This window comes from Uloborus diversus, chromosome 3 (genome assembly GCF_026930045.1).
Source record: "Uloborus diversus isolate 005 chromosome 3, Udiv.v.3.1, whole genome shotgun sequence".
NCBI classification, from domain to species: domain Eukaryota; kingdom Metazoa; phylum Arthropoda; class Arachnida; order Araneae; family Uloboridae; genus Uloborus; species Uloborus diversus.
The window spans coordinates 217,415,660-217,428,239 of NC_072733.1; the positions used below are offsets into that span (position 1 = coordinate 217,415,660).

At 31.2% G+C, this 12,580-nt stretch overlaps 1 protein-coding gene across 2 annotated transcripts in view; it reads left to right on the forward strand.

The window, feature by feature from the left end:
- LOC129218591 (misshapen-like kinase 1) overlaps positions 1-12,580 on the forward strand; it is a 137,183-nt gene that overhangs the window by 83,672 nt on the left and 40,931 nt on the right. For both annotated transcript variants that reach the window (XM_054852909.1, XM_054852907.1), the window contains exons 20-22: positions 847-1,039; positions 4,064-4,275; positions 8,120-8,186. In XM_054852909.1, the coding sequence (XP_054708884.1) occupies positions 847-1,039; positions 4,064-4,275; positions 8,120-8,186 (472 nt within the window). The remainder of the gene's footprint in view (positions 1-846; positions 1,040-4,063; positions 4,276-8,119; positions 8,187-12,580) is intronic.

Consider the following 12,580-nt stretch of genomic DNA (forward strand, 5'->3'; position numbering starts at 1 on the left):
CTGTATTGGTCTGTATTTTGAAAATGTTGGTTAGTAAAGCTCGTATTTTTGTCCCTCCAAACAGTTTTACTCCCTGATGCAGTCAAATCTGGACCAGTAAAATGGATCACTAAATAGCGAAAATTGTTAAATTGGTTATTGTTAAATAAAAGCTAAACTGTATATGAAATGAAAATTATATCGAAAAACATTTGAAGTCACGTCTACTGTCCGCTTGTAGGTAAATGCATTAATTTCTTAAAGCGGGGGGGGGGGGGGAATTACTCTCTCTTGACCACCGTAAATGACGAGCCTGGTTACCAAAAAACCTACTCATTATTTACTTTCTTCATTATTTTATTTCCTTTATTTTTAGAATGTTTATTTTTAATTCGTGTGATTTTAAAACAAGGCATTTTCAATACATCCTTCATGGTGTTGCAATTTTCACGAAAAGGAGTGTATTTGAATAATGACTTCCTCCAAAATCAAAATCTGCTTTCGCCTTGGCATCTCTTCAAATTTAGTTATGCCCTCTGTTGTGTTTTAGTTATGCCCATATTGTTATGCCCTTTCCAATATTAATGGTTTAATCACATGAAATTTAAACACTAACATTCCTTTTACTTAACCACTTAGTAAAAAATTTAATAGTCTTATTTGTATATCATAACAAAAACAAAATGTAAAGAATCTGTGTTAACTTTAATCTGCCAATCAAATTCAAACTGTTTATAAATATATTATGGTAATGAATTGGTTGAAATATTTTTTTCCTATAGAAATCTGTATTACAAATAGCAACTAAATGCAGGTTCTTAAAAGTGATTTAAACGCAACGGGTTAATTTAGGCTCTTCTTTTGCAGTTTCATCACAAACAGAGATCATTCCTCACTTTTGGTTTTGGTGCTGGTAGTGGTTCTTCACCATCTCCACAAAAGCAATCTCAAATTAATGTTAATGTTACACCAACAGCTCATGAAACAACACCTGACACGCCAGAAATCAGAAAGTATAAGAAGAGATTCAATTCAGAAATTCTGTGTGCAGCTTTGTGGGGTACGTATTTAAATGTTATTTTAAAAAATCGCAATTTTTATAGTTGATTTATTTAGTTTTTATGCTGTGGATGCCTTGACATGTTTTTTCTTAAAAATATCAAATTCTGTTTTTTTTCTTTTTTTCTTTCTTTTCTTTTCTTTTCTTTTTTTTTTTTTTTTTTGTAGATTTGTTTCTGCTCTGAACGAGGGCATTTATAGTAAAATGAATAATTATCCAAGTAATAAATTTAGTAATTTACTCATTTGAATTTTGTGCTAAGTAGCAGTTTTTATTCCATCAATTTGAAAATGTATGAACAGATTTATTATTATTTGTTATAGTATGTACTTAGAGCTATTTCCATGAACAAAAACAACAAAGTGTGGTAAAGCATGATCAATGTTAAAATAGAAGCTTTTTATAATCCATTTAACTGCAAAAGACTTCTGTAATTCTGAAAGAGTAAGTCAGTTGTATAGAAGTCAAGTTTTTGCTCTTAGTTCATTTAACCATGAACCAGGGTTTGTGATACTTTTTTTTTTAATTAAAAGAATTGGACTTTTTTAAAAATCAAATTTCTTTAAACATGTTTTAGGTATTTTAGATATTATGCTATATTTATGAACATACATGATACAGTAAACTCCCAATTATCGGTAGTCATTCTCTACTCTTTAGAACATGCCTCATTTCCTTTGAGTAAAAAGAGAATGATCAGCAATTCAAATTTTTGCACTTTCTGAACATAAGAACAAGTCGCTTTGGAATACATTTTTAATTTTTCTTTAGAATTTAAGAATGGGGTTAAAAAAATGATAGCAGTAAAAGATGTAATGATAACAAAAGCAATAAATGTTAACAATAAGCGATTGATAACATTAACTGCAATCAAACATTAAATGAAGACTACTGTAAATACTTTTTTTTTCCATTTTGAATATGTAGAACTATTCTTGAATGCATAATTAAAAAAGAAAAAAAAAGAAGTTAAGGGTTACCGTGTGATTTTAGAAAAGGTTTTCAAGTTATCTTGTACGATTGAAACATTAATTGCCCTTTATTCAAAAGTGATTCAGGTTTTATATTTCAATTCCTATCTCAAAGACATGTGTAAGAGATTTAATGTCATTGCATTAAGGTCATTTTCACAGAAACGACCATTTTCATGTCCTTGTTATAATTTACAAATGTTTTATGACTCATACATATTTTTAGGGGTTTTAATACTTTTTAGAATAAAGTTTGTCAATAGAGAATTAACCCCTTAACGATTAGATAATTTTCAAGAAAACGGTCATAAAAGTGTCTATTTTTTTTTATTTAAGAAAATGATATAAAAATAAGTGTATGAGCAACATGTACATTCAATTTTTCATTTTCAATATTTTTTAGATTGAAATTTTAAAAAAATTTGAAATTTTGTGAAAAGTCAACAAGCAAGCCCAAGCAAGCAGCAAAAATTTAAGAAATACGTCTTTTAAACATTAAAAAAATAATTTTATTAATCTTTTGTGTAATATAAGTAAAGATAAGTAAATTTTTAGTCATGCCTGGTCAAATCTCTTGTCTGAGTCTGAAGTTCGTACAACAAACATTTCCAGATGTTTTCATTATTTTAAAGAAAATCTTTTAATTGCAAAAACATATTTGATCCAATCTACGCAGCTCAAACTCTCATCATAACCAGAGTTACTCAAAAAAAAAAAAAAAAACCTGTCGTAAAACCTGGAGCCACTTAACATTAAAACTATATGACATAAGTTCATGACTTTGAGAAAATGACGTGACATTCAGGGTGTCGCAATAATGAGGTTTGACTGTAGTTAGGAACTTTATGTTACTGTGAAATAGTTTTTGATATTATTTAGCCAAACCAATGATAAATAGCATTCAAGTAAAAACTTAACATTTACATTTTGATGCTAATTCCATACCATTGTATATCTTAAGGAAAAGGTAAGGTTTTCAGCGTCAAAAAACTTTTTTAACAATTTTTTTTAGAAAAATGGTTTAATTAAATTTATTCAAATCTTTTATGCATTATTATGTATTGTTTTTAAGAATGTTCTGTAAAATTCTGATCAAAAAATATCCACAGATAAGGCAGTGACAGAGCTTTTCCCAGAGTGCCTTTGGAGAAAGATGATTTGCCGTATTCACTGTGTCTCAGTTGACAATTATTTGAAATCAAAAATTGTTTGAATTTAGTTTAAGTATTAATAAATCCTCTTCTCAACGAATTCAGATTATTTTTTTCCTTAAAATCTAAAAGTTTTGGCAGCCATTTAAAGTTAAAAATACTATTTTTCACAAAAAATTCCGCCATTTTGTAAGTAAGAAACCAATTAAAGAAAAAACTCTGAAACTCAACATTGGGGGGAAGATTTTTATGTGCAGTGTGTGTGTACTAAATTTGAAATGAATTGGTCAAGTAGTTTTAAAATGGGAATGAACACTGACTTTGAAAAAGTGGTTTTATAGAAAGATTCGTTTTACGTTTTAGACCTAAAAATCGTTGATTCCAGCACAATGGCGTACAGTCCCTGTTGCAGCTCTGATGTCCTTAGCCTCTCCTTTTTTGTTATTGATTTTATTATATTTAACTAACGCCAAGCAAGCAGACCTGACTTTCTGAGCGTCTGCAGCTGTCGAAAAAGTTGCATTCTTCCGCAGCTGTCAGAGCTAGTTAGAAGGAGCAGAGATTTAATTCTGGATAAATTTGAGAATTTTGCTTTGATCAACTTGAAATATTAGGATTATATTTTTGAAATACTTAACTACAAGGAAAAACATGAATGAAAAAATTGATTTTTTGAAAGTGCAAAACCCTACCCTCTCCTTAAATGATTGTAAACTTCAAATAATAATTTGAAACAGTAGAGTAGTTTATCGTTTTAACTATTGAAGCTATTCATACAAATGGCTAATATTATTCTGCACTCTCTATATATATTATTTTCCTTATATATTTGAAAGAAATATTACTTGCAAATTTCATCCAAAAAAAAATGATACCTATATTCATGAATAAATGATTTTTAGGTGTAAATCTCTTGATTGGCACTGAAAATGGTCTTATGTTGCTTGATAGAAGTGGTCAAGGTAAAGTTTATCAACTAATATCTCGTCGTCGGTTTCAACAAATGGAAGTTTTGGAAGGTCAAAATATTTTAGTTTCTATATCTGGGAAGAAATCGAGAGTTCGAGTATATTATTTGTCTTGGTTAAAGAGCAAGATACTTCGATCTGATGGAGTAAGATTTATGCTTTTTTTTATTCAAAATATTTAAATTATTCCTAAATTGAATTAATATCTTTAGTAATGAGAGAGATTTGTTTTTAATGTTTCAAGTTTGTGTTATATGATCTATAGTTTTGTTGCCTGTTGATTCAATACTGGTAAAACATAACCTGAAATTAATAAGTACCCATGAATTTGATCACAATTTTCTCCCACTCTTAAGTGTATGAGTATTATTCTTAAATTTAATTACTCTCTTTAATAACGATTAATTTTTGATGTTCTGTTATCATTAATTTTTTATAAATTTGTTGCATATTCATTCAGGAAAATATCAGTTAAAGTGGGAAAAAAAACTTGAAATTACTAAGTACAAATCAATTAGAAACCAATCAAAAAATTATGTACGTACAATTCTATATGTTACAAAAGAAATTTAAAATGATCAACTATTACAGAATATTAAACTTTATTTAATGTTAAGTAGATAAGATTGATTTGAATGTGTGCGAAAATCATGTCTAGAACAAAAGTAAAAACTATTAAAATAATTTTAAAATTCTATTTATTAAATCAAAAAGTTGTAAAAACTATAGCCAAAGATATATGTGATGAAATTTTCATCGGAAGTTTTATATGTGCTTTGCATGTGCAATTGCATTTACCTTTGTATTTTTTAAAGCTTATATTTTTACAAAAATTTGATATTTTTCACTGAGTGAAACTAAGATGAAACCACATCATCAAATAAAAATTCAGCATTTCTTGTTAGCGAGAAAGTTAATTTTCCTATTGCAGTCATATTATTCTGTGTATCCAAGCTTAAATAAAATGGGAGAAAACTATTGTTTTAATTGGATACTATTTTTTCTTTTTTTCCCAAAGAGGATCATTAATACTTATTTTGCAAATGCATTTGTTTTGTTAATCAGCATCTGATTTACATAGAACAGCAGGGTTTCTAACTGCTCCTCCTTTTGTAGCTCTTCACTGCAAAAAAACTCCTTCAGTCCGCAAATAAGTTATTTTGTTCTGCCTTTCTTGTCAAAGTTTACTTAACAAGCATTCTCAATCATTTACGCAAATGCTTATCAGAAGTTAAGGAAAATGTCTCGGAGGACTTTCAGATTTATACTATGATACCAGACTTAATAGGCTTAATATGTATAGCCTGGAGCAAAGGAGAGCCAGAGGGGACATGATTCAATTGTTTAAATTTATCAAAATGAAAGATGTTAACGGGTTAAATTTTCTCACGGAAAGCAAGACAAGGGGACATAGTTTTAAGCTATTCAAAATTCAGGCTGACCTAGAAATTAGGAAAAATTACTTCTTTAGTAGGATCGTGGGCACTTGGAACAACTTACCGGAAGAGGTGGTAATGAGCAAGGGGGTGGATAGCTTTAAGAGGGCCATTGATCTTCATTGGGGACTTATAAACTGACTAGGATCAACCTAGCTGTGCTCAGAGCCTGTTACTGGTCCTCACATTTGTATTTGTATATTTGGTGCTGAATTATCGTCCATGAAAAAAAAGTGGGTTTTTCTAAAAATCAAAGTCTTTTAATTAAAAAAATAAAAAAGATAAAAATCTAAAAATGTGGGCTTTTACTTACCTTGGAGGGTACAATTGATGAGCCAAATTTCATGGAAGTACAAAAATGTGATGAAAAGACTTTGGATCACTTGACATGGAGTGACCCCTCTTTCAAAAACCAAATTCTTGAGATTTCTGACATGTTATTAACTGCATTTTGGCATGCTAATAAGTGTGCTTGGACCATTGTGAACATTTTTTTTTTTTTTGTGATTGGTTCCTGACCTTTTTCCAGAAGTAATGTTATTAAACTCGCACAATTCAGAGCTCAGTGAAAGAAGAGCTTTTAGAAGTGACAAAGGAGAGCAAAGCCAACAAGGATACTGACATCAATGACACACAACCAAAAATTTTCCCATTGAAAATTTTGAGTCATTCATTAACAGTGGCAAATTATCTTTCTGATTTGTAAGTGAAAGGAAGATCACGTCACGGAAATGATGGAGTGATCGTGGATGCCTCTGTGCTTTACAAGGAACTACTAAAAAAATGACTGTCAAAGGAGTATCGTAACCACCTTTTTCTAATATGTAAACATTAAGTTATTTCATGTCTTCTCAATGCACGTTGAGCATATTTCGTTGCCTCAGAGCAACAGTAAGACATCTAATCCCAGGAATAACAAAAAGATATCCTACTGTTGCTCTGAGGTGACAGTATGTCAGAATAAGTACACATTATATAAACTTAGTATATATATTTATCCATCATTAAAGTGTAGTATTTTTCTCATCTATGGAACCTAACACCTAGTTTAACATTACACGGAAGTCTTAATTTATGCAGTTTTGATTTATGTTGCATTTCCGTGGAACATAACTTCCGCATAAATTAGGGTTAACAGTATGTATGCTTTTTTTTCTCTCCATGATTATCATAATACACAGGTTTTTTATAAGTGGTACAAGGACTGTCTGAAAAGTTTCCAACCTAACAAAGAAAAAAGATTTTTATCATCCAAACTGATTGTTATTTTTCAACATTTTTCCTTGTAAATCCACACACTTAATCCAGCGATGCTCCGATCCAAATAATACGATGAGTGTGTAAATAGATATTTTAAAGACACAAAGTTTATCACTTCTTCATTTGAAGAAAATCTTTGTCCTCCAAGAGCTTCTTTCAGCTGAGGGAACAAGAACAAAACACATGGGGCCAGGTCTAGTGAGTAGGGTAGGTGCTCAACCAGTTCACGTTTCAGTTCATGGATTTTAGCTATTGAAACTGAGGTGTGTGCTGTAGCATTGTCTTAGTGAAAAAGTAATTTTTTTCTCTTATGTGGCCATTTTTCCTCAATTTAGTCCTTGAACTTCTCAAGTAGAATATCATAGTATGCTCTGGTAATGGTTTTGCCTTTTTCAAGATAGTCTATGAAGATGATTCCTTGGGTATCCCAAAAAACTGTCGCCAACACTTTTCTAGCAGAATGAACTGTCTTGGCCGTTTTTGGAGCTTGTTCTCCCTTTGCAGTCTACTGTTTCAACTGCATTTTTGTTTCTGGAATGTAATAATGGATCTAAGTTTCATCTACAGTGACAAGTTGTTGGAAAATTTTCTGTTTGTTACCCCTGAATTGCGCCAACAGAGCTGTGCAAGTGTTCATTCAAATCCGTTTCTGGTTTAAAGTAAGCAAACAGGGCTCCAATGTGCAGCCAGCTTGCGCATGCCCAATTCTTCATTCAAAATGTGGCAAACTGGAGATCCTTGGAGATGTTCTCAGCTTCTGCTATCTCCCTAACCTTCAACTTACGGTCATCCAGCTCCATCGAATGATCCTTGGCGATATTTTCGTCAGTGGTAGTTAGTTCTTGGCCAACTTAAATGTTCATAATCGCCCATGCTGGTATGGCCATGTTTTAATTCTGCTGTCCTAGATTTCAAAGTAGTAGATGATGGAGCAGAGTCCCCATACACAGCATCCAACTCCTCTTTAATTTGTGCAGGTGAATTCCTCTTCAAAAGCAAGTAGCGAATGACAACTCAATACTCGATTTTTTTTTTTTCCATTTCTACAAAAACTCACAAAAATGGCTGTCAAAAAAACAATTTAAACTGAAATTGCCTCCAATTTTTGTTCTGAGTTGCCAAAAGATTCCTAATCAAGGACTCCTAAATAAGAACATACCGTTTTGAATGACTAGTGCTGTCATCTTCATATCAAGGTTAGATACTTTTCAGACTGCTCTCATACTGTCAGTTTCTATTAATCTATTCAGGATTTTGTGTTTTAAAAGTAACTCATGTATAATGAACTTTTCAGCAAATTGAGAGGCAGAATGGGTGGATAAATGTAGGTGATCTTCAAGGAGCTGTACATTTTAAAATAGGTAAAACTCTTTAAAATTTCTTGCTCTTCTCTTAAATTTTAGTCTGTTATTTTTTCTCTTTTGTTGGTTTATTTCTCCATCTGTTTTCATATATACCTCATTTGCTGTATTTCAAATTTTCCCTCTTATGTACACTTATTCCTATTTTTATATGTATGTACTTTGTATTGAAAATATGATTTTCGTAAATAATAGCAAAATTCTTTCTTTGTTCTTGGTCTTTTGGTTTTAAAACTAATATACTTCTCAATAATTATAAACAATTCTTCTATATCTATATTATTGTAATTTGTATCCTTATTTTCTCCTTTTATCCTTATTTTCCTATGAAATTCAAAGCATCCTCCTGGTGTCTTATTCTCAAGGAGTAGAGTTCTTGGTACCTATTGAAATTTCAGTTTGAAATGTTAGTGTTGAAAACTGCTACATAAATATTACCATTATTATTGAGGAAAAGTTACTAAAAATCAAATACATTCATATTACAAAAACAGCACTCTTCAAATTGAGGTTTCTGAATTAAAATTCAACACAAATTATTTCTTTTATATTTACCTAAGTAAAATGCTAATTGTTACATAAATTCAATAGTTTCTTGATTGGTGTTAAAAATTATTACAGCAATGTGAGCTTGAGCATTAGTAGTAAATAAACAAGAGGTTAAGCAACCTTAATTCTTTATTTCCAAAGTTATTTTCGGCTCTTTTTGGCTCACAGCACTTCTTGGATGTTAAGTGTATCTTCATTTAAAAAAAAAAAAAATTGTTACAAAGGTATCTTTTTCCCACATGTTCTTTTAATAACAAATTCATTGATTTAACACATCAAGAATGATTTATAATTCATTGGTAAATGTTTGTAATGAAATTTATGTTTAATATTCAATTTGAAAATAACTTTGTGGTCATATCGTGCCAATGATACTCTATACCATATATTATTTAAGCTTCATTTTTTCCCCTGTTTCATCAAATAAATATTTAGATCCAATAGAAATTAATTTTCTATGTGCTGACATTTTTTTCAGTTTAAAGTTATAGATGCTTTCGCATGGGCAAAACATTAGATCAATTCTTAATTTATTTATTTTTTCACTTACATTTCATTAGGACCTATTTATGTGAATCCTCATTCTCATTTTGTTTATTTGATAGAATTATAATGTTTAGAGTTTTATGACATTCAGCAATAATAATTTTCTTTTCCTGAGAAATTTATAACATTCTGAAAGTAATTTAGAAAGTTTTTTGTTTTCATTTGACATGAAACTAAATCTTTATTTTTTCTGTTATAATTTGAAATTTTTTCATTCATTCTCAGTTGCATTTTCCCCACAACTTACTGTCTCAGTTGTGAAGGAAAGATCAATGGCAACTTCAAAGAAAATCTTGTGGCAAACGGGTGTCATTAATTTGGAATTTTAAGCTATAATGATCCACTAGAGATTATCAATGTTTTATCAATGTAAAATCTATGGTTTTCTTGTCATGCATCAGTTGCTTTTTTTTTCTCTCTCAAGTCTTACGAGCCAAGATATCTCTAGCTAGAAATATCCTAAAGAATATAAGATTATGTCCTATAAGCTTGGAAGAAAATGAATCACTGCTATCTTTTTTTTTTTTTTAATAGCTCCTACTAACCAATTTGGTTTAGGGAAAGGAAACAAAACAAAAGGAAAAAATGTTTACATTAAGCAGCATAGGTACAAAGAAGGAGGGAAGCAAATTAGCACTCCTTTGCAGACTCTTCAGTATCTTTTGCCAAAGAGAAAATTGCTTAAATATGTAGAAGTAAATTGTTCAATCCATTATAGATGCGACTATGCATATATTTGCACTTTATTCCCAGAATTTTAAACTTAGGCTTTTAATTGTTATGTATTTGAATATAATTAACCATTGTGTGAAGTACAGCATGAAACCCCAAATCCAGAATGCGCATTACCATGACCTTTCCAGATTTCGGATTTTGACTCAAACGAGCTCTTGTATGCATCACATGACTTCCTTTTACACCAATTTAATATTATTTCCCCATTATTGGCAATTTTAATGTGATTCAATTGTTAACTCTCTAAATATCACCATCAGTGGCCGAATTGAAACCATATTTAAAAAAAAAAATCGCCAAATTTGTTGTCAAGTTAGCGAAAAAACTTGGCAACCAAAAGCTTGTCGATATGTCGCCAAGTGTTTGCCACATTATAACACCACTTGAGTTTGCATCAATATTAACAACGATTTCCCCCCAAAAAGGTGTAAAAGACCCCCGTAGGAACATTTGAATGCAACCAAAAGGGGAGGTGCACAACTAGACCCCACTAGGAGTCTAAGTACCGAATTTCAACTTTCTAGGACAAACCGTTTTTGAGTTATGCGAGATATATACACATATACATACATACCTCACACGAAAACTCTTTGTAACTAATTTGGGGATCGTCCAAATGGATATTTAGGGTGTCTATACGTTCTTAGGCATATATCCACATGTAGTAGGGTCAAAAAAAAACTCCACATTCATTCGGGGGCGAGCAAAATGGAAATTAAGGCCTATTTTTGGGTCCAAATTTTTTTGCGAGTGCAATACTTCCTTTTTTTGTAAAAGGAATTAAAAATTGTTTTAAATCTACTGCCATGCAGTATTTGTCATGTTTTTCCTGATATTGCCAATGTATATTCTAAATTTATTTTATTTTTTTATCAATCTGAATGAAAGTATACTTCATTATGCTAAAGCAAAAGTTGGAGATAATTTGCAGCAGCGTGTATGTCAGCGGATGTTACTTTTTATGATTGTGCATTGTGCTGATTGATATAATAAATAAATCATATCTTTACTAAAAATAATTTCATACTTTTGATCTACAAGCTTTGCATTGTATACTTATGAGAAAAAAAAATATTGTTAATTGGAAAGTGGATGTTAAAAGATTGCTGCAGAATTACAGCAAAATGCTTATTTACGCATAACATGTTGCTTCAAAACAACTTAAAAAAGAAAAAAAATTGAACTGAAAATACTGTTTTCAACAAATAGTTGCTGAATTTTAACTTATAAAACTGAAAAACAAAATAGGGAACTGAAAAAAAGTGGGGAATTTTTTTAAATTTTTTTATTTTAAATATATTTCACAGAAAGAAAGAGAGAGAGAAAAAGGTCCAGATTTCGGGTGTTCCTGATTTCAGGATTACAAAATTGAGGTCTCATACTGCATCAATTTTCTAAAACCTTTTTTTGTATTTAAAAAATAACAGCTTGTATATGTTGTACTGAACCGTACAATGTGTGCAAATTATTATTTTTCAAGTACAAAATTAATTTTAGAAAGTTGATACTTTATACTGGGAATGAAGTTCAAAATATGCATAAAAACGTCTCATTTATGCAAATGGCTTGAGCAAAATACAGCTTAAAGAAAAGGATATTCCTTTTATTTATTGCTTTCATTTTTTTTTTTTTTTGAATCAATATTTTGAAATAAAATTTATCTTGGCGAATCATGAAAATAGTAACAATAAGATTGTACAAGGGTTGGTGCAAAAGTCATAGCAGCTATTGTTTTTTCTTGAAGATGCGAATCCGATTGGAAAATGTGACATATGCAGACAAAAGGACAAAGTGTTAACTACATGTGTGGACAATGAATAGCCTTGAAATATTGTAACGCACTAATTTATTATGGTAGTATACGGGGTAATATGACCTTCATGGTGCAAAAGAATGACAACACAGTACATACAGTTGACATGACAAACCTGGGTTTAAAGATCCTCAATGTAGTCCTTTGCTACTGTCACCACTGTCAACGATGTGAGAGGCGCTGAATACCATCTGCCTCAGTATTTGCTGCACCATGTGTAAATCGGATCACCTGTTGGCACACAGCATTAGCAGTGTCCTCTCGTGTTGCAAACCGCCTACCACATATTGGTTCTTTAATTTCGGGGAGTGAGATCAAAGTCACAGGGCGAAAGTTCGAGCCAGTATATTGAGTGCTCCAATTCTTCCCATCCCCAATGTCAGAATAGCAGCCGTACACAATCTCTGCTTTATGTTGTCTTGCACAGGACTCGCCAACCGACTGATTTCACAGCCCGTGCTGCACTACTGCCAGCTATCAACGAGCCATCTGTTGTTTTGCATACACACTATGCCTGCAATCTTCCACACGATATATAAACTGCTGTGTGCAGGTAAAGGGCAGTAACTGCAAATTTTTCATTTTTTTGCATTTTTGCCATCTATTGTACGTTATCTTTATTGTACAAGCTCGCTTATTTGGTTTCTGCTGAAAAAAAGGTGCGAAAAAGACATCTCATTCCAACATTTCCCTATTGTTTGTATTGAATCCAAAACGCGTTTCTTCAAATATCTCGAAAACTCATCTCTGC